This window comes from Mixophyes fleayi, chromosome 4 (assembly GCF_038048845.1).
Source record: "Mixophyes fleayi isolate aMixFle1 chromosome 4, aMixFle1.hap1, whole genome shotgun sequence".
Lineage (NCBI taxonomy): Eukaryota > Metazoa > Chordata > Amphibia > Anura > Limnodynastidae > Mixophyes > Mixophyes fleayi.
In genome coordinates this window covers 37,534,205-37,558,473 of record NC_134405.1, presented here as the reverse complement: position 1 = coordinate 37,558,473, position 24,269 = coordinate 37,534,205, and the positions used below count along the sequence as shown (strand labels likewise).

The 24,269-nt window shown below is 35.9% G+C and overlaps 1 protein-coding gene across 1 annotated transcript; it reads right to left on the bottom strand.

Annotated features, from left to right (window-relative positions):
* Positions 1–3,434: 3,434 nt before the first annotated feature.
* LOC142150622 (uncharacterized) lies at positions 3,435–23,272 on the bottom strand. The gene is made up of 3 exons (XM_075205821.1): positions 23,156–23,272; positions 18,945–19,149; positions 3,435–4,120 (listed from the first exon to the last, which is right to left on the bottom strand). Exons 1-3 carry the CDS (start codon positions 23,270–23,272, stop codon positions 3,435–3,437), a joined length of 1,008 nt encoding a protein of 335 aa, XP_075061922.1.
* Between the last annotated feature and the right edge of the window lie 997 nt (positions 23,273–24,269).

Here is a 24,269-nt window from a genome sequence, read left to right as displayed (position 1 = left end):
CATATCTCTCTTTATTTATTCTTCATTACTAATACTGCAAGGATTATTGATATATTGATGTATTTTTTATAAAAAGCATGTAAAGTGGGTGTACGCATTCCCAAATTCATCAATAGAAAAGTTGCTTATGAATACGGTAGTAAAGTCACGTATAAACTGGCGCACGTAGAACTGCATTTTTCTTTGCTCCTCTGTCTAATTTCCTGACACACGTGCGTTTGAATACGATATGCATTTGTATTGCTGATGGGCCATTAAACGCACAGGCGTGTTATTAAATGTATTTATAAATAACTTATTAATCCTTACACTGTGATCCAAGCTAACAAACCATAGTTACAGTCAGGTCGTGGGAAATCTCCGATGTTATAAATAACAGTGGTGCCGTAACTGTTCATTTTCTGCCAGGAATACTTCTAAGCTAGTTTAGAGTCTTCTATCCGGGATTTTTGTTTGGAAAGTATTTAATCGAGGGATGTATTATAGATGAAGACGCAGGATGTAGGTGAGCAATAAATAAAATGAATGAGAGATATTCTGGGGTGTTTTTACTTAAATTAAATTTATGTTTACAATGGTGTCTGTGGTTTCTTTACATTTTCCTTAGGTGCACGACAAATACCAGTGAGTTCCCAAGTGCCTGCATGCCCTGACAGCCATGGGTATTCTGGTGCTTGTAGTACTACAAGCACAAACAAGCCCAGACACATATTGACCATGCTGGGACCTGTAGTGCGCCAGGGACAAAATGTGTTTTTTAAATACAAATATTTCTTATTACCCCACATTATTACACCTCATTACCCAGGGGTGTGGGGAGAGCCCTACTGCTCTCAACATGGGGCTGGGAACACCTAGGGTATGGGTCCAGTCTTTTTGCACACCCGATCCCCCTAGGGAATCCAGCCAGGCTTGGGGCTGGGTTGTCCCCTGCTGTAGTTAAATCTAAAGATTTATGTCAATGTTGTAACTGTCGACTTTACAACCTGTTGACATTCACAATGTCAACATTTAACTTTGTCGACCTAATGAACATGTGGACATTCTGAATGTTGACCTTTTAACTGTGTCAACATTCTGACTGTCACCCTTATAGTGTCAACATACTGAATATTAACATATTGATTGTAGACATTTCATACCCAACCCATTACTATCACAGAGATTTCACCATGGTGGAGCTGATAATTCACACTCTTCTTCACTACGGTCAGCGAAGAACATGAAATTCAGGCTACAATGGGCACAGGTTCTCCAACCTCCCGCAGGGATCGTGCGCACAGAAAAAAATGCAGACTCTTTCTCATGGTATAACCAACTCTGTCCTCCCCTTGTCTAGGGCTGGTTTCGCTCTACGGCAGGGGGACCACAGACTGCGGGTTTCCCTGCTATAGTGCCACCAGTCTGGGTGTTGAAGAGTATTATGGCTATTCTCACACTCCTGGTGTGGTGGGTGTGTGTAATGTACCAAAAAAAGAGTAGAGCTAAAGCATTTTGTCAGTGTTGCACTACAGGTCTCAGCATGCCTGGGTCACCATTAAGTGGCAACCAGAGCATGCTGGTACTTTGCATCCCCAAGTGACAGGAACCCTTGAACCAAGGGCCATGTAGTGCACTAGGTAATAAAATCAATAAAACATTTTGTTAAATGCTGCAACAGCCAACCCTCATTTACTCTTCTTATTGATCACCTAGGTCCAGGCTGGCACCATTGGCATATTTTTAATCTGTTTTATTTCCAAGGATCCCAGTCTTGACAAGAAAGAAAAATTATTTAAGCCAGCGCAGTACTAGGTCACTTAGAGTTCCCACTATGAATGAGCTGTTTGTGGAGATTTTGTACATTGTGAACTCAAGTCCTGAGTTGAAGGAATTGTCAGAAGTAAGTAAAATAAAACTGTAGGAGTCTATTTTTACTAAGAGCTACAAATTGTGTAGGGAAAGTAACGACACATCCACACTAGCAGTTACTCCGGCTACAATCGTACCTTGGAAAACAAAATGCTGGGAAATGAGGTAAGAGATATTAGTGCGCTATCAATGAGGCTACTATTATGATAGCAATGATAAATAGTTTTTTGGGTGTTTTTATTACTGTTTGCCAGATTGTCAGCCCCACATGAGCCACTACCCTTGTTTTATTCTTTCAAAATGTATCAGAATATCCAATATCCATAATAGTGAATAAAGATATTGGATATTAGTTCCGTAGTCATAAATAGAATCTCCATATTTATCCTTAGCAGTTTTAGTTAACACCAAGTGTTAATGTAACATTTGCCAGTAACGTAAATGGTAATTACAGATACAATTTGAACATGGTCACTCAGTCTATATGTTGGACAGTTCTGTCTAATTTTGATCATTAAATACTAAGCCACTTTTCTTTTAAAGAACTTTATTTGTAAATTCCATCACACAATATAAAATACCAGACAAGAAAAATTAGGGCCAGAATAATTGGCAACGTACTATATACCTATACTATATACATATATATATATATATATATATATATATATATATATATATATACATACACAATAGGGCAGTGGACTGGTCTTAAACTAAGGCTATTGGCCAAGCCAAAGTTCAGATAGAACTATCTCTAGATGAAAAAAATGGGGGAGTGACATTTTTTTATTTGGGGGGAGGATTAGTTAAGGGTGGGGGATGGGGAAAAGTAGACCCCCGGCGGCTGGCTTGCACTTAAAAGGGAACAGAATGTGAAACTATCCAACAATCAAACCAATTAACTGGTTATATTTAAACGAAGGGGACGATATGTCCTGGGTATGAGTGTTGGAAGAGTGAGAAGCAAACGAGCTATTGTACATAAACCAATCACATGATATTTGTGAGAATTTGTGCGACATATTATATAAGTAGGCAAATATTTTTTCCATGAACGCCAGATATCAAGTTTTAAGTTAGAAGTTGCTGTCTAAAGGGGGGATCAGGGTATTTCCAGTGCCTCGCAACCGATCACCTTGGCCGCATTGGGGACCTGTACGGATAATTTCTTAGAGAGCTTATCAAGAACATCCAGCAATAAGTAATCAGATCTGTAGTAATATCACTAATAAGAGAAGCTGTATCAACCCAAAACAGCATTTATTTATACAGGACCACCAAATATGGAGGAAGGACCCCAGCTCTCCACAAACCCTCCAACACAGATACAAGGAGGTACCATATATGCTTTTCAGCCTTATAGGAACCAGATACCACCAAAAGGAAATGCACAAATCTGCCACCCATTTAAGTTCATGTCGCCTGGGTAATGGTTTATTTAGCGGTGATGAGAAGATAATATAGGATGGAAATAACAACCTCTGAAAGGAATTTTGAAAACATAAAGTCTTTAGGGAAATTATGGCTTTTCCTCTGTGTGAAACTTCTGATGTATAACAAGGTTTTCACTTGCATTCAGATTATGGTTTATCTCTGGTGTGAATCCTCTGGTGTTGAACAAGATTTGAACGGTTAGTAAAACACTTGCTGCATTCAGAGCATTTAAATGATTTCTCCCCTGTGTGAATCCTCTGGTGTTGAACAAGATATGACGTTTGGGCAAAACATTTGCTGCATTCAGAGCATTTAAATGGTTTCTCCCCTGTGTGAATCCTTTGATGATTTACAAGTCCTGATTTAAGTAAAAAACACTTGCTACATTCAGAGCATTTAAATGGTTTCTCTCCGGTGTGAGTTCTCAGATGTTCATCAAGATTTGACTTTTTGGTAAAACACTTGCTACATTCAGAGCATTTAAATGGTTTCTCTCCAGTGTGAATTCTGTGATGTATAACAAGATTTATGTTGTTGGTAAAGCACTTGCTACATTCAAAACATTTAAATAGTTTCTCTCCAGTGTAAGTCCTCTGATGGCGAACAAGATGTGATTTATGCACAAAACACTTGCTACATTCAGAGCATTTGAATGGTTTTTCTCCAGTGTGAGTACTATGATGTCTTAAAAGATCCAACTTGTGCATAAAACAGTTGCTACATTCCGAGCATTGAAATGGTTTCTCTCCTGTGTGAATCATCTGATGTCTTTCAAGACTTGTTTTGCTGGTAAAACATTTGATGCATTCAGAGCATTTAAATGGTTTCTCTCCTGTGTGAGATCTCTGATGTTGAACGAGACCAGACATCTGGGTAAAACACTTGCTACATTCAGAGCATTGAAATGGTTTCTCTCCTGTGTGACTCCTATGATGTACAGTCAGTTGTGATTTAAATGTAAAACATTTGCTACATTCAGAACATTGAAATAGTTTCTCTTCTGTGAAACTCATGATGTTAGTTATACAGGATTTGTCCTATTTAAAAAATGAGAACAGCTTGTGATAATCCTCTAGAGTTTATGAACTATTGATGCCTGTGGCCGAGAAGACTTGTTCGGTGAGATTTTTGTTTGACCAATCAGATGTTCAGAGAACAATGTATTTTTCCAATTTTTTTTTCTGTTTTTGGAGTTAATTCTGTTCATTAATTTACCTGTCAGAAAAAAAGTTAGTTAATCATTAATCACATAATTAATATATACATAACATTTGGAGGACAGAGATCACTATCCTTCAGCAGCACATACCAAAACGTATTAAGATAATAAACACTGTCTTTTATCCAGTACAGACCCAGGATAAATTTCAACTACAGTTCTTTCTGTATGATAGTCTCTTCCAAAAAATAATACGTTTGTAGAATATGTTTCATCCCTTAATGCTATTTCACCGTGGTTCTTTCTTTACACAATTTGTGCAATATTAACAAAAATATTCCATAGTCTTCAGACAGCTAACTCATGTAATAGAGAAACAACTATATAGTGTAATATTGTATATGACAGAGACAGTGTTCAGTGTGGTGGTAAACTCACATTTGCAATGGAAGCAATAAGACTTCTGTGTGTTTCTCTTCTCACAACACTTTTCGTTAAAACCCATCCAAGGGCTAAATAGTTCAGATTAATAGCACGTTTCCATTATCTTTCACTTTCTTTCAATCACAAGAAGAGTGAGGTGGAACTTCTTTGGGACTGTTTTATAATGACATTTATTTGTTATTTTTTAAAATGTATCTTTAATTCATTGGGATCGGTGACCCTAAGTCTGCAAGTTTGCAGCAATCAATAACTAGTGTAGAATCAGTGGTATTTGCTCTATTACTGTCTATTATTGATTCTGTAATTATTTCTATAATCATGATATTCTGATCTCTGAACATGCTGATTATATGTTACTCATCTCCTGCACTGACCATAGACAGGTAATACTAACTACCAATCCTGGCACAACTGTTCACAGCCGATGCACCGGGATGCTGTATTTTCTCTGCACACATCATGGACATGGGGATACTGATAACATCTTCCAGTATATACAGAACCACCCTATCGCACCAGGATAATCCTACATACTCCAGATATGAAAAATCATTAATATCTTAATGTCACATTTTATGTGTATTGGTTTCACATCTGGAAATAGGTGCACCCACAAAAATTACAAAGTTTGAAAAAAGAACTGAAAGGCACCTTATGTGTCTCAGGGGCACTCAAAGGATAATGAGATTATTTAAAACTTATATAAATGTTATTAATGTCAATTAAAATATAACTACTAGAATATGGTTAGGAGTAGTGAAATATTAAAAACTTGATAAAGCTTAGCAGAGTGAAACGCGCGTCGGCGTTACACGTGCTGCTTCTCTCCTGTTCTAATATATTATTATATAGTTTGGGATGCTATAGGGCTGAGCAGGTTTTGTAGTGTGACTGCTTAGATTAGTCGATATCATAGGCTACTATTGCCAACTTAGTAGCAGTATCAGTATAGGACTAACGGCTGATGGCAATTACAGTCCGTTATGTCTTTTCTCTATAGGAGTAATACAGTTTGAGCAAGGCATTATACACTTTCACATTTCACCCCAAATAAAAGAGAAGGGACTTATATAACTATTGGACATTGGTTATCAAATTCTGTGATTAAGATCACTATAATCCAATTAGGGATCGTCTCCTTATGTGTAATGTGATTCCTGATCCTTAAAGGGATATTTCTCGCATATATAATTTTTGACTGGTGGGATCTGGAATTAATCCCACATGACAAATACCGGGAAAATTAAAGGATTGGGGCATACTATAAGAACACATTATGATCTTTGACTCTCATCACATGTAATAATCTGAGAGAGGACACTTGTGTATCATCAATCCCCAATTAGGGATACATATTCATGTATGACCAATACCCAGTGGATTCATAATCTAACCCCTTTAATGATTACTGCTCAGCAGGGAGTCTATGATAACTCTCTATTATATTCAGCACCCGTCTTAAACTGATAAAGACTATTGGAGAATCAGCACGTTTCGATAGTCTACCTATCGATCTTAACAGTCATTACCTTTGGTTCATTGTGTCATATACTTGTTTTTAATATTTCACTACTCCTAACCATATTCTAGTAGTTATATTTTAATTAACATTAATAAAATTTATATAAGTTTTAAATAATCTCATTATCCTTTGAGTGCCCCTGAGCCACATAAGGTACCGTTCAGTTCTTTTTTCAAACATCTTCCAGTAGTCTGATCAGTGTGAGGTGTGCAGAGGAAACAGCAGCATTGCACCATGTTGACTGACAGCGTTCATCCCAGGGTCAGTAACATGAGCTACCAGTTTATTTTAAGGGATGATAGTAGATTTCGATTAAGAGACATGGATAGGTTTGGTGTCTGAGTTTAGGATATATCGGGAAACGGAACAAATTGATAGAAAAGATAAGTGACAAGAGAAATGTTACTATTAGAGAAATGTATATCTGTGCCTGTCAGTGTATGTGTGAGCGTTTCTCTCAGTCTGAGTTCATCATTTCTATATAAAAAATAAATAAATGCTAAACTGATTCTTTTATACTGTAGAAGAGCTACACAACTAAATACACCTTTATATATGCTAACAAAACAAAATAGTTCATTCATTTCCTACAGAAGACAGCTGAAACAAGAAAAAAATGGAAAACTATTATCACTTTGACACATTATAAGTATATTATCACAAGATATCTATCTTTAATTTATAAAGGATAAAATGGGGAATGTGATCACGTTTATAAAACTACTGAACATCACTCAATGAAACATTGTTCAAAGACACCATACATTCCATATTTATAACAATATCTACAACATAATAGCTCCAAAGGTTTGTGTATGTATCAGTACATTTGTATGTGAAATACAATTACCTTACTCTGGAGATTTCTCCTTCTACCTCTTTCCGGCTCATTCTTACTGTTCCATCCTTCCAGCTCTCCAGTCACCAACTCACTAACTCTATCCTGATACAGCCTATTTATAGTCATTCCTCCCCATCTCTCTTTTATAGTTTCCAGGATGATAAAAGACTCTTTGTTATAAGGTGACATTTAAATTAGGCTTTCATAAAATTTATACATTTTCTGTCTTAAGAGCAGTGTCTCATGTTAAACTTTTGGACTTGTAAATGAGGCACAAACATTCTTAAGGCCACTTATTACTAAGGACAAATCGGATTAGACCTTGACAGATAGCACAATAGTCTATTCTGATTAGATCACAGCATTCTCGGACACCCTGTTATGTCAACAAAAGGATCTATTGTTTAGGTTTCACATATTGTCTAGGCAGAGAGTGGGAGCAGAAAGAGCTGTTCTAAATATCAGCAGTAACTATCTTCCCAATTATTCACTGTTAAAATAAACTTCTATATAAAACCTCCTCAAGTCAATGCTCCTGCTACCTTATGAAACTTGTAATTAATTCAGCCAAGGACAGTTTTGCAAATTCAGATAAAGCACACAGAGGGAGAATACTAATAGTACGGTAAAAACACCAAGGTATAAAAATTAGCATTAATAATGCATACATAGATCAAAACTAAAGGCTTATATGTACACACACACACACACTAGATAAAACATGTGATACATCTGCACAGGAGATAGTGGACTCCCTAACTACACAGTACTATTTAAGCAAGTTAAATATTTAGTTGTAGGTGATGCTCCCATGAACAAAATAGACAACAAGAATACTAAGGAAAAAAACAAATAAATAAATAAAAAAATGAGTCACTCTGGAGTAACGCACACATCTAATCTGCCAGTCGTGGCAGCAATTTAAAGATAAATCCAACCAAGTACTAAAAAAATGTACCTAGAAAGTGGCCACTGATTGTGCGTGTGAATGTTTTTATCTTTAATCATTTATAGAATAATTATAGCACTACATTTATTATGATGTATACAATTGGTGACTCATGAAACTATTTGACATTAATGTTAAGGAATTCTACAACAAAAGTTGGCTTTTAAGGTTATGGGACAACTAAATATCCCTATCCTTACATATATGGTTCATACAATTTAGTTGAACACCTGGACATGGCATCAATATAATTTGAAATATTTTACTTTTTTAAATATTTTTTAATATTTATAATGGTTCATACAGACCTAACTACACGGCAAACTATAGAAAAGTAGAAAGTTTCCATATGAGGATTATATGGATATTTACAGCTCAAGACATGTAAACCCAGTTTTATAATGCAATAATAATATATATATAAAATTATAGAATTAAAAAATCACAATTGTGTGCCATAACAATTAAAATACAAACTATTCTCAGACTGTTTATGTCCAGGTGAAATTTAAATTAAAATCGAATTACATTCTTAAAGCTTTGATTCATCAGAGCAGCTTCTCGTGTAGACCTCATTGAATTGAAAATTAGATATACACATTCTTACTACAAAGAAAATGCTAATTAGCCTTTGGCAGGTGGAAAATATTCCATTCTTATTAGATTACAGCAGTCTCTGACATCCTGTTATGTCAACAAATGGATCTTGTGTTTAGAATTCTCCTCTAGTCTAGGCAGACAGTGTGAGCAGAAAGGCTTGTATTAAAAAGCAGCAGTAACTATGATTTCAAAATAAATAGAAATAATCCTTAATATAAGAACTCATCCTCCTTCTTGTACCTCCTCATCCAGCCAAGTACAGATCAACAAAATCAGATAAAGAACACAGAGGGAGAATGTATGGTAAAAATACCAGCATTAATACTACATACTCACAGTACATCAAAAGACTTATCTGTACACCAACCCAAGACAAAACATTGGGATATATCCAGGAGATAATGGAATCGCTACCTACTATCTATTAATAAAATAATGTACATATTATGTTACTATAATGTTATAAGAGGAATATTATCTTGCTAAAGAGAGATCATTGTTTCTTATCTGTATAATTAACGTGCAGTTGTCTTTCAATGTCTAATTCTAGGCTTCCATTATTCCCTTTATGCATAAAGACACGTGCACACTGACACTTCTCTTGTTCTATGTATGGCTGTAACTACACAGTACTACTTCATTCTATAAAGTCTTGTTATGTTTTATTAAGCAAACATGCGGTTAAGTGTAATATTTAAGAAACAATTGTGCTGAGGGTTCTCATGTATTATGTGCAGAAATGACAATTTAAAGAAATTAAAAACTTAACATGTACAGCAGGCAAATAAGCTATTTCCGCAAAGCCTGAAATCAAATAGATGTCATGACTGTGAGAGAATAATGCATAAATAATTCTTACATTATCTTCATGCATTTCAGTGGTTTCCATATGGTTTGAAAACTCTTGACTACTATAATTACTGGTATTATACTAATATAATGTAAAGAACTCCTGTTTGTATGATAGTCACTTCCAAAAAATAATAACTTTGTAGGATATGTTTCATTCTTTAATAAAGATTTCAGCCAGGATAAACTTTTCTAGCTATACTGGCATCTCCAGTTTCACCACAAGAGGAATTTCTCTAGGCAGTATTGTCATGCTTGGTAATACAAATAGCCAACATATGGTTGAATTTAGCAAAGGTACCTCTATGTTGAAATATGGATCAGATAGTAGGAAGATCCAAGTGAATCATACACTTCTACATTTCAGGTTTTGGAATCCCTTGGAACATCTATTTGGACATTATGTACTTGGAAGTATAAAATATTTATGAATTATGGGTTTAAGACTACTCATAAGGGGCCTGATTTTAAAGGCAGGTTTTGAAAACGCTTTTAAATCGGTTAATATGCACCTCTGTAAAAAGATATTCTCAGACTCTTTGTCTGGAGGTGAAAATTAAGGTATATAAAGTTCATATAGTTTCTTTTATCAAGCAGCTTCTCATGTAAACTGTAATCCAAATGAGCTTACAATCTATTAGCAATACTATAGCAATGTATATACAATAGCATGATACCATCTATTTATAGTCATTTCTCCCCATCTCTCTTCTATAGTTCCCAGGATGACCAAAAGATATTCTCAGACTCTTTGTTTTAAGGTGAAATTTAAATTAGGTTCTCATAAAGTTTTATTTCACTAGAGCTGCATCTAGTGTCATCCTGCTGGACTTGAGGTATAAACATTCCTAAGGTCACTTACTACAAAGGAAAATTCTAATGAGGCCTCGTCAGGTGGTGGACAATCTTGCATTCTAATTAGATCACATCCTGTTATGTCAACACATGGATCATTTGTTTAGGATTCCCCTATTATTTAGGCAGATAGAAGATAAAGATGGCCCTGCCCAAACGAGCTTACAATCTATTACACACATGATACCACAGTACTGGTAATAGAAAATATATAAATATATATTGATACCCAGATTTATATTATTAATGGAATGATTTATACATGCATATAGAGACACAATTGTATTGCTATTGGCACTTTTGTGCAAATTCTAGAGATATTTAGAATAACGTATTAACATTTAAGAAAATAGAGGTGGATTTACATTTCCATGCAGTCACTCTATCGGACTATTATAAAACTAAACAAATACCTAGATTCTTTAAATTCATTAACCAGCCCACTATGGCCGTTCAAACCCTGATTTCTGTAGTAAATGGAATGCGTTTTGAAACAAATGTTCCATGGATTTGATCCTTCTGGTTATTAAGGAGGTAAGGAAGGATTTGGTGGATGACAGAGATTAAACCACCAAGATTAATGATTTACAAGCTTACATTGTATTGAATGATCGGTTTAAGAAGATGTCTTATAAGGTAACTCAATATGGAGAAGAGTATATCTCGTTCAAGAAAGTCAAACTCCAAAAGCTTCTCTAGATTATAATATAAGGAATATAAACTTTTGGGGGATAAATTTCTAGACCCCATAGACCCAACAGGCACTTTCAAAGAAGAGGTGTATTTTTCCAGGAAACAACCTCTAGTGAGGCATCAAGCACTCCCCTTTCCAGAGGGGATACTTCACATGGCTGCTCTTCAGACCGTTCTCCTTTTTTAGGAATGAAATATACCAGTACAAAAGGCAGAGAAGAAGAAAAAGACGCCATCTGAGGAGGGGTGGCCCAAGGCACAGGATCACTAAAATCAACAATGGGTGTCTGCAAAACATAATTTATGGTATTTCTAAAAGAAAACTGTCTACAATTAAAAAAAAAACATCTTTTGGAAAGGTCTCAACTTTGTTTCTTCTTTTATCCAGTCAGAGATGAAAAGTGATTTATATAAAATGCAAAGAAATCTTAAATAAAAATAGAATTTTAAGAAGGCTTTAATCACTTATAAACCAAGTTTTTTTTACACCTAGAATGTATTACCCGATAAACCGATACAAGGGCGCTAAAAGCATAATTGTTTAAGTTTTTAGAGACATGCCCTTAAAGAAATGATCAATATTGTACTAATTAATATTATCACCATATTATTATTCGGCCAGGGAAGCTATAGTGATATTATCGCAATGAAGTCTTACAGCAACTCATTGATTCAGATGCATTTTTACAATTGGACTGTGATCCTTCTTTAGAGTTTAAAGCCCATATTGATTCTATGATCCAGTTAGGCTTCACCGATGGTTGGTAGGATATCAATGCAAAACACTTTTTGACTTGTGACTTAACCATTAGACCAGTTTTATGTACAGTTCCCAAGATTCACAAGAATGTTACATACCCCCAGAGAAGATCCCTAATATCTGCAAAGGGATCACTTTCTTAACATCTAAATATGTGGATTATTACCCCAACTTATGTACAGGGACTACCTCAACTTTTTCCTGATTAAACAGAATTCATTAATTTGATGAACTTCAGTATTTCCAGAAGACAATTGTTTGCTTGTCACTATGGATGTCAGGTAATTGTACACTTGCATTCCACATGGTGATGGCATGGGCACTATCACACAAACTCTAATTAACAACCCACTATTCTCTGGAGGTCACATTGTATTTTAACATCTGTAATTAAACTTATACTGACATTAGTAAAATAAAATTGTGACAAGAATTGGCGCTAATGTGTAATTGTGCAGCCTAAGGTACACATGGGAAAGTCACTTTCCTAGAAGAACTGAACATGTAAACAAATTTGTGTACCTTGAGCGCTCACTCTCCCAAATGACAATTCAACAGAGGACATTACTCTTATTACATCGATATGAGTCTTGTACGTTATATAGCATTAGGAAACAATCTCCAAACATACACAAACATAGGCTAATATAGTCTGTGCATATAATGAAATCACAAAGTGAAGAAATATAAATGAAAATCCCAAAGATATTTAGACCCTTCTTCCAAGGTGTACAGAATCGTAAAAGCCCTCTGCTTTAGTGAATATTTCACACCAAATAAAATCCCTTATGAAATCTGCTTACAAAACAGCTGCAAATATAAGGCTCACCAAGATTGAAGCTGGATGATGTCTTGTGGTGTCTTTGTTCCCAAATATTCCGACACTCTCGGCATATAAACAGGAAAGCAAAGCATATCTAGTATAATACCATTTTATTATGAATAAATGTGGCTGGTAAAATATGCACAGGGAACAATGTCCTAAAAATTCATACTGTATAGTATCTGTAATAATGCATATCTCGAAGGAAGCATAGATGTTATGCCCGGGTACGTCCTCCTTCTGCCGATACAAGTGACTCAGTATGTAGAAAACAAAACCCCGCTCCACCAACGCGTTTCGCTTCTGAAGCTGGAATCTTTATTAATGTAACGGGGTATGAGGTGCACAAAGTAGGTTTAAAGTCCATAAAGTGATCTCGGCTATGTGATCGGCATCTCAATTGAAAACGAGGCTTGGCAGTAACTCCAATGCGCATGCGTGATTAATCCCAAAAGAGGCATGGTTGTGATCACAGACGTGTTTGTTTACACTTGCAAATAGATGTATACATTCAGCGATTAATGAAGAGTGGATCATCCATATCCACCGGCATACATAACATAGAAGAACACTGTTAACTACACATAACAATAAAACATATTGAGGACAACATGTGCCCCCACCTATGCGAATCTCTATCTAGGATGGTGGGAGAGAGGTAGTATTTACTGAAGAGAATGAAAAACATACAATAGAGAAATCTTCATTGAATTCATAAATGATTTGAACATTAATTAAATAAATTTGAAACTAAGTTTTGAAATTAACTCAGAAAGAGTGACCTTCCTAGACATAACAATATTCATGATGGATAAGAGTGAAGTGTCAACAGATAAATTCAGAAAAGCAACAGCACAAATAATATCCTTCATGGCTCTAGCTCCCAGTTTCCCCACACAAGAGCATCCCAAAAGGGGAATTGTTACACACAAGGTATGACTGTGGAGATCTGAGTACTTGTGACAAGACTTTAGGATTAGACTCTGAAATTCCTTAGGGAATCCATCCGGGATTGGGGATGGTTTGTCATTATGGCAGGAAGACCCCACCCTGCGGGTTTCCCTGCTATCGTTAAATCTAAAGCTTTATGTCAACATTGTGACTGTCGACATTGCAACCTGTTGGCATTCACAATGTCGACATTTTAACTTTGTCTACCTAAAGAACATGTGGACATTTTGAATGACGACCTTTTACCTGTGTCAACATTCTGACTCTCAACTTTATAGTGTCAACCTACTGAATGTCAAAATGTTCATTGTCGACATTTCATACACAACCCGCAGATTCATTACTATCATGGAGTGAGATTTATGTCACCTACAAAATGGTTGAGCTGCTAATTCTCACTCATGTTAAACTATGGTCAGCTAAGAACATAAAACTCAGGCTTCAGTGGGCACAGGCTCACCAACCTCCTGCGGGGTTCAGACACACACAAAAAAATGCAGACACTTTCCCACAGGTATAATCAACCCTGTGCTCCTCTGATATAGGGCTGGTTTCGCTCTATGGCAGGGGGACCACAGACTTCGGGTTTCCCTGCTATAGTGCCACCAGCCTGGGTGTTGTAGAGTTTTATGGCTACTCTCATACTCCTGGTGTGGTGGGTGTGTGGAAATGTACTAAAAAGCAGATGAGCTGAAGCATTTTGTCAGTGTTTCGCTACAGGTCTCAGCATGCCCAGGCTGCCATTAAGTGGCAACCAGAGCATGCTGGTACTTGGCAACCCCCAAGTGACAGGATACCATGTAGTGCACCAGGGAATTAATAAAATACAATAAGACACTTTGTTTTAAATAAACACTGATATAGCAAACCCTCATTTAGTCTTCTTATTGATGACCTATATCCAGGCTGGCACCATTGGCATATTCTTAATCTGCTTTAAATCCAAGGATCCCAGTCTTGAAAGGAAAGAAAAAACATTTAATTTAACGCAGTACTAGCTCACATAGAGTTCACACCGTGAATGAGCTGTTTGTGGCCGTACAGTCCTATTTCTAGATGGGGATTTTGCACTACCTGAACTCAAGTCCTGAGTTAAAGGAATTGATAGAAGTAGGTAAAATAAACTTGGAGGAGTGTATTTTACTGGGAGCTACAGATTGTGTAGGGAAAGTAACGGCTCATCCACACTAGCAGTTACTCCGGCTGTGATTGCAACTTGGAAAAAAACTCTGGGAAATGAAGTTAATAAGAGATATCAGTGCACTTATGAGGCCACCCTTATGATGGCAATGATAAATGTTTTTTTGGGCATTTTTATTATTGGTTGCCAGATTGTCAGCCCCACATGAGCTGCTACCCTTGTTTTAATCTTTCAAAATGTAGTAGAATATCCAATATCTGTTTTATCAATTGAACCCTTGGCGGAATATCTTAGAAGATTCTACTCTTGCAGGGGTTTAGACCTTGGGGAGACCTGCCACAGTCTGTGCTTATTTGCAGATTACGTTTTATTGTTTATCTCTGACCCAGAAACCTCACTGGACTCACTACTTCCTATACTACAAAAATACCAACAGGCCTCATATTACAAGCTAAATACCACCAAGACTAAAGTGCTCCCCCTTAATATACCCCTAGAAACCTTGACACATTTAAAATCCAGATTTAAATACACCTGGGCCGGGTGGCAGCTTACAAAATGTTGCTTCTTCCCAAGCTCATGTACCTATTGAGAACTTCCCCCTATATTATTCCAAAGAAATTTATGACCACACTTCACTCATTAACGCTCCGCTATATCTGGAGAGGTCTACCATCCAGGCTTTCTTGTGCCCGGATGACCCTATCTAAAAGACTTGCGGCTTAGCATTGCCAGATGGTATCAAGAGGTATGAAAACTCTTTCAGATTAGAAATTGGTCCCTCTCCACTGTACAAAAACCCTGTGTAGATAAAGAACATGCTATCCATCCTGTGTGCTCTATATCAGACCTGATATGGCTCCCAAAATCGATGAGGCCCTATTCCTCTAACTCCCCGACCTCTATTAGTGATGCTCTTAAAGTTTGGGACATGGAGACGCCACTCACTTTACCCCTCCATTCAACAATATCTCTCTCCTTATAGTGTCAACATTGCTCCCAGATTTTGATGTTTCCAGCTGGGTCCGGGTGGGAATCTCCTCCCTTGCACATGTATTCGGTTCTGGGGGTCTCTGCTCCTATGCACAGCTACTTGCAACATATCCGAAGATTTCCACAAATAGCTGCGGTTGCAGCACTGGATGGGGGACCTTCATCGTTAAAATTCCCCACTCCTCCCACAACCACCTATTCTCCTCTCAAAATTAACTAGGGGCAGCAATAAAGGGGGTATCACTTTTTGGTACCAACATCTTTCCTGCATGTCTGACAACCCCAAACATATCTCTCAAACTAAGTGGGAGATAGGTCTCAATTTCTCCATTTCCCCGGCTCAATGGGAGACTATTCATAATAATATATCTACAATACAGTACCAATCACGTAGAAATGTTATTTAAATATTTTAATTATTAAATTATTACCTCGCTCCAGCCTGCCTCCAGAAGATATGGCCTAATCACTCTAAATTTTACAGGCGTAACTGTGGAGAGGTGGGAGACCTTATGCATGTGTATTGGCTGTGCACGGTAATTCAACCATTATTTAACAAAGTCTTTGACCTAGCCAGGAAACTGTCCCAACCCCCGACTCCAATTACAGCCTTCCTACATCTCTACCCTGAACAATTGCCCAGACACCATCGCTATGTATAGGGTCATTTTTTGGTAGCCGCTAAAGTGGCAATAGTACAACTATGGAAACAACCATCTTCCCCTACCACTCATAAGGTCATAGTAAAAATCCACTTTAGTTCCCGAATGGAGACTTTGAATGCTCCAAACTCGATGACATCATCTTCCCCATTGTTAAATGGATGTCGTGGTACATATTTACAACCCACGGAGAAGGCTCTAGACTTATACACCCCCCGGACCTAGTCAACCCTCCTCCTTCTCCTACCATTACTACAAGACTCTTCGTCTCTAGCTAAGTTCTCATGGCAAGGTGATTGTCTATTCCCCCACTAACTTCTGATAATATGTACCTAGATGTATTGTGTATTTCTAGATATTTACTGTTATATTTGCTCCCCACTATGTAAGCACCCCTTATATTCCCCCTTTTTTTTCTGTATCCCTCCTCTGTTTAAACACAAAACTTCAATAAATCCTATTGATGGAAGAAAATATAATATCCAATATTAGTGAAAAAAGATATTAGTTCCGCAATCAAAAACAGAATATACAGATTTACCCTTATCATTTTTTACTTAACACCAAGGGGTATATATACTAAACTGCGGGTTTGAAAAAGTAGAGATGTTGCCTACAGCAACTAATCAGATTCTAGCTGTCATTATGTAGAATGCACTAAATAAATGATAACTAGAATCTGACTGGTTGCTATTGGCAACATCTCCACTTTACCAAACCCGCAGTTTAGTAAATCTAGATGTTAATGTAACATTATGAAAGTATCATAAATGGTTATTACAGATATTATTTGAACACGGTCACTCAGTCTATATTCTGGACAGTCCTGTCTAATTTGGATCATTATACACTAAGCAACTTTTTTTAAAATAACTTTATTTGTAAATTTCATCCCACTTAATATACAATAGCAGAAAAGAAACAAATAGGCAGAATAATGGGCAACATGCAAGTCAGACAGAGAGCATCTAATAACCAGATATAGGACAAGTATATATAATAGGGCAGTGGATTGGTCTTAAACTAAGGCTATTGGATAAGCCAAAGTTCAAATAGAACTATCTATAGAAAGGTGGGGGATGTTAGAATAGAGACTTATGATAAGACCCCCGACAGCCGGCTTGCACTTAAAAGGGAACAAAATGTGAAACTATCCAACAATCAAACCAATTAACTGCCTATATTTCTTAGAAGAGGGCCGATATGTCCTGGTTATGAGTATTGGAAGAGTGAAAAGTAAAGAAGCTATTGTAAATAAACCAATCACACCAAATTTGGGATATTTTGTGGAACTTATTAATTAATTAGGCACATAATTTTTCTATAGATGCCAGTATCAAGTTTTAGTTAGAAATTGCTGTCTAAAAGGGGGATCAGGGTTTTCCAGTGCCTCAGGGGAAGGGACTTTCTAAGTCCCTTTTTTTGCATAATTTGAATGTGCTACTAGTTTTAAAGCAGGTGAAGTTTTTTTTAATAGCCTGGTAACAATTTAACCTCTGTGGAATCTTTTTAATAACAAGGAGTGAAAAGTAAGATGTATTGTGACTCATAGCAACCAGATATCAGCTATAGCAACCTGATGTCATCAAATCAACAAATGTGATGACCTGATTGGTTGCTATGGCATACAACAACCAGTGTTTTACTCATAAGATTTTACTAAATAGTACAAAGTATTCATAACAGAAGTAGGTAAAAAAGGAATTGAAAGGTATGATGGGAAGGAAATGAGGTATAACAGAGACTAATAAAATAGTATGCAGTGTTCCTGAAGAAAAATGTATTATTAGTAGCTCTGTCTGTCATAGATGTAATCCAAGAACTGAGAAGAACTGCTGGAACTCTGCTGGAGAGAAAGCTTTTTTGCAATAATTTCAACACTCTCATAATCAGGACATCAGAACATTACATAGCTCAGGAATGGGAGTCTCATGGCCATTTTCTGTGAACTGCAGTTCTAGCTCATAGCATAGAGGGAAATTAGGGGAAAATTCCCCTAGGTCCACTTGACAAATCTCTCCAGGATTCTCTGACATTTACCAAGGATTTAATTTTTGCCACTATAAAAAAAACTTGCTTCTCCATTGCATGGATATTATGGTGGATATAAACGTTGACTCTGCTATGACACACGTTACATTCAATAGCTTAAAGGGACTGTTTTGTGTGGATCATTTGATGTTTTAGAAAATCTGATTTGAAGATAAAACACTTGCTGCATACAAAGCATTTAAATGGTCTCTCTCTGGTGTGAATCCTCTGGTGTTGAACAAGATTTGAACTGCTAATAAAACACTTGCTGCATTCAGAGCATTTAATTGTCTTCTTCCCTCTGTGAAACTTCTGATGTATATTAAGATTTGACTTGCAGATAAAACACTTGCTACATTCAGAGCAGTTAAATGGTTTTTAACCTGTGTGAATCCTCTGGTGTTGAACAAGATTTGAGCGGTTAGTAAAACACTTGCTACATTCAGAGCATTTAAACGGTTTCTCTCCAGTGTGAGTTCTCTGATGATCAACAAGAGTTGACTTTCTGGCAAAACACTTGCTACATTCAGAACATTTAAATGGTTTCTCTCCGGTGTGCGTCCTCTGATGATTTACAAGACTTGACTTCTGTATAAAACAGTTGCTACATTCAGAGCATATAAATGGTTTCTCTCCTGTGTGAATCCTCTGATGTTCAACAAGTCCAGACTTCTGGCTAAAACACTTGCTACACTCAGAGCATTGATATGGTTTCTCTCCTGTGTGACTCCTCTGATGTATGGCCAGCTTTGATTTTAATGTAAAACATCTGTTACATTCAGAACATGAAAATGGTTTCTCCTCTGTGAAACTCATTGTGTGTTTGGGTAGTAACAACTTAGTTGTAGAAGGTTTTTCCTACTCAGAAAATGAAAACAGCTTGTGATAACCCTCTAGAGTTTAAGAAGAATTGATGTCTGTGGCCGGGATCTCTTGTTTGGTGAGGATTTAAGTTTGAACATTCAGATGTTCGGAGATCAATGTCCTTTTACGCAGCTGTCTTCTGTTTTTAGATGGATGTCTGGTCATTAATTCACCTGTCAGAAAATAGTAAATAGTTAAACACATAATTATTATCTGGGTAAATCTACATTAACAGTGTAGAGGGGGGGGGGGTTATTTTGTAAAAGAAGCACAAGTATGACCCAGTCACTGACTATTTTTGTGTACTTTGCTACATTGCTGGGACTCCACTGCCAGTCAATTATGCAGGACAGAGGTCAATATACTACAGCAGCACATTCTGAAACTTATTAAGATAATAAACACTGTCTTTTATCCAGTACAGAACCAGGAAAAGTTTCAACAATAGCTCTTTGTGTATGATAGTCAGTTCCAAATAATAATGCAGATTATGTTTGATCCTTTAATGTTAGTTCAGTGTGATTCTTTCTTGTTACAATTTGTGCATTTTTAACAAAAAATGTCCCTAATCCTCAGAGAGCCAACTCATGTAAAAGAGAAACAACTGTATATTGTAATACTGAATATGGCAGAGCCAGTAATCAGTGTGGTGGTAAACTCACATTTGAAAAGAATACAACTTCTGTGTGTTTTTCTCACAAAACTTTTCTTTAAAACCCATCCAATGGCTAAATTATGCAGATTAATAGCAAGTTTACACAAGCAGTTTAGATTCCCTCGGCTTGTGAATCTTATCTGCAGCAGATACAGCAGCTATACAGGCTTTACCATCAGAAGCTGAAGACAGCGTGGTGTAATATCTAACTACCCCACCAACAATAGGAGAAAGTAGATATGGTAATATAAAAAGTATTATCAGAATATTTAAAGTTCAAGACATGTAAACCCAGCTTTATTTGGCAATACAATATTTACTATTAAATATAAAAATATAAAATTCACAGTTGTGTACCCTAATAATTAATATCTGTTATTTTATAATACTAATTATATAAATGTTATTAAGACGCAACCACATCCTAGATTTAAAACAATACAATTGTATGCAAAATATAATTACCTTACTCTGGGGATTTCTCCTTCTAACTCTTTCCCTCCTGATTATTCTTACTGTTCCATCCTTCCAGCTCTCCAGCCACCAACTCAACCATCCACTAACTAACACTAGCCTGATACTGTCTATTTATACTCATTCCTCCCCCATCTTTCTTCAGTAGCTCCTGTGATGATAAAAAAGTATTATCAGACTTTGTCTCAGGGTGAAATTTTAATTTTATTTCATTCCTCCCCCATTTCTCTTCAGTTGTCCTGTGATAGTGAATTGGTATTCTCAGACTGTTTGTCTCCAGGTGAAATTTAAATTAAAATCTAATTACATTGTTATTTTCTTTTCATCAGAGCAGCTTCTCATGAATAACTGATTGACTTGTAAGTGAGGTATTAACATTCTTAAGGTCACTTGTTACAAAGGAAATGCTAATTAGACCTTGGCAGATGGAAGATCCTCCATTCTTACCGAATCATATCAGTCTCTGACATCCTGTTATGTCAACAAATAGATCTTTTGTTTAGGATTCACATCTATTCTAGGCAGACAATGTGAGCAGAAATACCTTTTTTTTTTAAATATAAGCAGTAACTATGCTTTCAAAATAAATACAAATAATCCTCAATATAATAGCTCATCCTCCTTCCTGTATCCTCATCCAGCCAAGTACAGATCAATAAAATCAGATAAAGTACCCAGAGGGAGATAGTATGGTAAAAACAACAGAATTAATACTACATAGTCACAGAAAATCAAAATATGTATTTGTACACCAACACAATACAAAACATTGGTAAATATCTGCACACAGGAGATAATGGAATCTCTACCTACTATCTATTAATGGAGTAATTTAGATATTATATTATTATAATGTTATAAGAGGAATATTGCTAAAGAGAAATCACTGTTTTCTTATAGGTATTATAAATGCACAGTCCTTATTTTCTCGTTGTCTATCAATATCTTATTCTAGGCTTCCACTCTTTACTTTATGTATAGACACGTGCACAGTGCCACTTCTCTCACCCTATGTATACTATGTAACTGCACAGTACTGCTTCTTTCATTGTATAAAGTCTTATTATGTTTTAATTTTATTTAAGCTAAAGTGTGGTTAAGTGTAATATTTAAGAAACAATTGTCTCTAGAGTTCTCATGTATTATGTGCAAATTTGACATTTTTAAGAAATTAAAAATCCAACATGTTCAGCAGGCAAATGAGCTATATCCACACAGCCTGAAATACATGTCATAGGGGCGACTGTGAGAGAATAATGCAGAAATAATTTTCTTGCATTATCTCCATGTTATGTATTTCAGTGGTATCCATGTGGCTTGGAAACTCTTGACTACTATAATTAGTGGTGGTATACTAATGTAACGTAAATAACGTATTTGTGCATGCTATAGTCTCTGCCAAAAAAATAATAACTTTGTAGGAAATGTTTCATCCTTTAATGTTACTTCAATATGATTCCTGATTTATACAATTTGTGGAATTTTAACAATAGATTTCCCTAATCTGCAGACAGCCAACTGATGTAAAACAGAAACAACTGTATACTGTAATACTGTGTATGACAGGTGGAACTCCTTTGGGACTGTTGTATAGTGCCATTTACTTGTTAGTTTTTGAATTTTTTTTGTCTTTAACTCATTGGGGTTGGTGGCCCTCAGTCTACAAGAAGGCGGCAATCAACAGCAAGTGCAGAATCAGTGATATTTGCTATATTTCTGTCTATTATTGATTCTGTAATTGTTTCTATAATGATCATATTCTGACCTCAGAACATGCTGATTATATGTTACTCATCTCCTGCACTGACCATAGACAGGTAATACTAACTACCAATCCTGTACAACTGTTCTCAGCAGATGCACCAGGATACTGTATTTTCTCTGCACACATCATGGACATGGGGATACTGATAACATCTTCCAGTAGTCTGATCAGTGTGAGGTGTGCAGAGGAAACAGCAGCATCGCACCATGTTGGCTGACAGTGTTCATCCCTGGGTCGGTAGCAGGAACTACCAGTTTATTTTAAGGGATGATATTAGATTTCTATGTAAAAGACAAGGGTAGGTTTGGTGTTTCAGTTTAGGGTATATCTGGAAAAGAAACAAAATGACAGGAAAAAATAAATGACAGACATATATTATAATAGAAATGTGTATCTGTGCCTGGTAGTGTATGTGTGAGTATTTCTCTCAGACTGAGTTAATCATTTCTATATAAAAAAAATGCTAAACTGATGCACAGAGTAATTTTTAACATACTTCTATACTTTAAAAGAGCTACAGAACTAGATAAACCTTTATCTATACTAACAAAACAAAAAGAGATCACTCATTTCCTACAGAAACAATTGGAATACTATTATCACTTTGCATACATTATTAGTATATTATCACAATATATTGATCCTTATTTTATAAAGGATAAAATGGGGACTCAAACAGTGAGAATGTGATCACCTTTATAAAAAATACTTAAAATTCACTCAATTTGTCATTGTTAAAAATTACCATACATTCCATATTTACAACAATATCTACAACATAATAGCTCCAAATGTTTGTGTATGTATCAATACGTTTGTATGTGAAACACAATTACCTTACTCTGTAGGTTTCTCCTTCTACCTCTTTCCTGCTCATTCTTACTGTTCCATCCTTCCAGCTCTCCAGCCACCAACTTACTAACTCTATCCTGATACAGCCTATTTATAGTCATTCCTCCCCATCTCTCTTCTATAGTTTCCAGGATGATGAAAGACTCTGTCTTAAGGTGACATTTAAATTAGGTGATCATGAAATTCATACATTTTCTGTCATCAGAGTAGCAACTCCTGTAAACCTCCTTAACTTGTAAATGAGGTATAAACATTCTCAACGTCAAAGGAAGATTTTGATTAGACCTTGACAGGTGGTAAAATCATCTATGCTAATTAGATCATAGCGTTCTCGAACATCCTGTTCATCAAAGAGATCTTTTGTTTAGGTTTCACATATTGTCTAGGCAGAGGGTGTGAGTAAAAATGTCTGTTCTAAATATCAGCAGTAAAACTGATTTCCAAATTATTCACTGTTCAATATAAACATGTATATAAAACCTCTTCAAGTCAATGCTCCTGCTACCCTACAAAAGTTGTAATACCTACAAATATCAAATATTGTATGCACATAAAATATAATACAATAATATTATTAATGCTCAATATAAAGACTCAGCTCTTGCTTCAAACACATCCTTGAGCAGCCAAAGACAGATTTAGAAAATCAGATAAATCACACATAGGGAGAGTGATAATAGGATGGTAAAACACCAAGGTATATAAAGCAGGAGTAATAATGCATACATAGAAACTACAGGCTTATTTGTACACCCATACAACATATAATTATGTTATATACAGGAGATATTGGACTCCCTTCCTACTCACTACTATTTAAGCAATTTACATATTTAGTTGCAGGTAATACCCTTATGAACAAAATAGACAACAAGTACACTAAGAAAGAAAAAAATGGTTCTGGAGTAATGCAAATATCTAGTCAGCTAATCATGTGGCAGCGTTTCAAAAATGGATCCTACCAAGCACTAGAAATTTATATATATATATATATATATATATATATATATATATATATATATATATATATATATATATATATATATTTATATATATATATAAAAACTAAAATTCACAGTTCACAGTCCTAATAATTAT

What these genes read in the sequence shown, in the direction of transcription:
- LOC142150622 (XM_075205821.1), bottom strand. Translation starts at nt 23,272, where the DNA reads ATGACTATAAATAGGCTGTATCAGGATAGAGTTAGTAAGTTGGTGGCT. An exon ending in GGAGAAACCTACAGAGTAAG is followed by an intron (nt 19,150 to 23,155) that starts GTAATTGTGTTT and finishes TGTTTTATACAG; the next exon opens with AAGTCAAGTCTTGTAAATCA. An exon ending in ACACCAGAGGATTCACACAG is followed by an intron (nt 4,121 to 18,944) that starts GTTAAAAACCAT and finishes GATCTCACACAG; the next exon opens with GAGAGAAACCATTTAAATGC.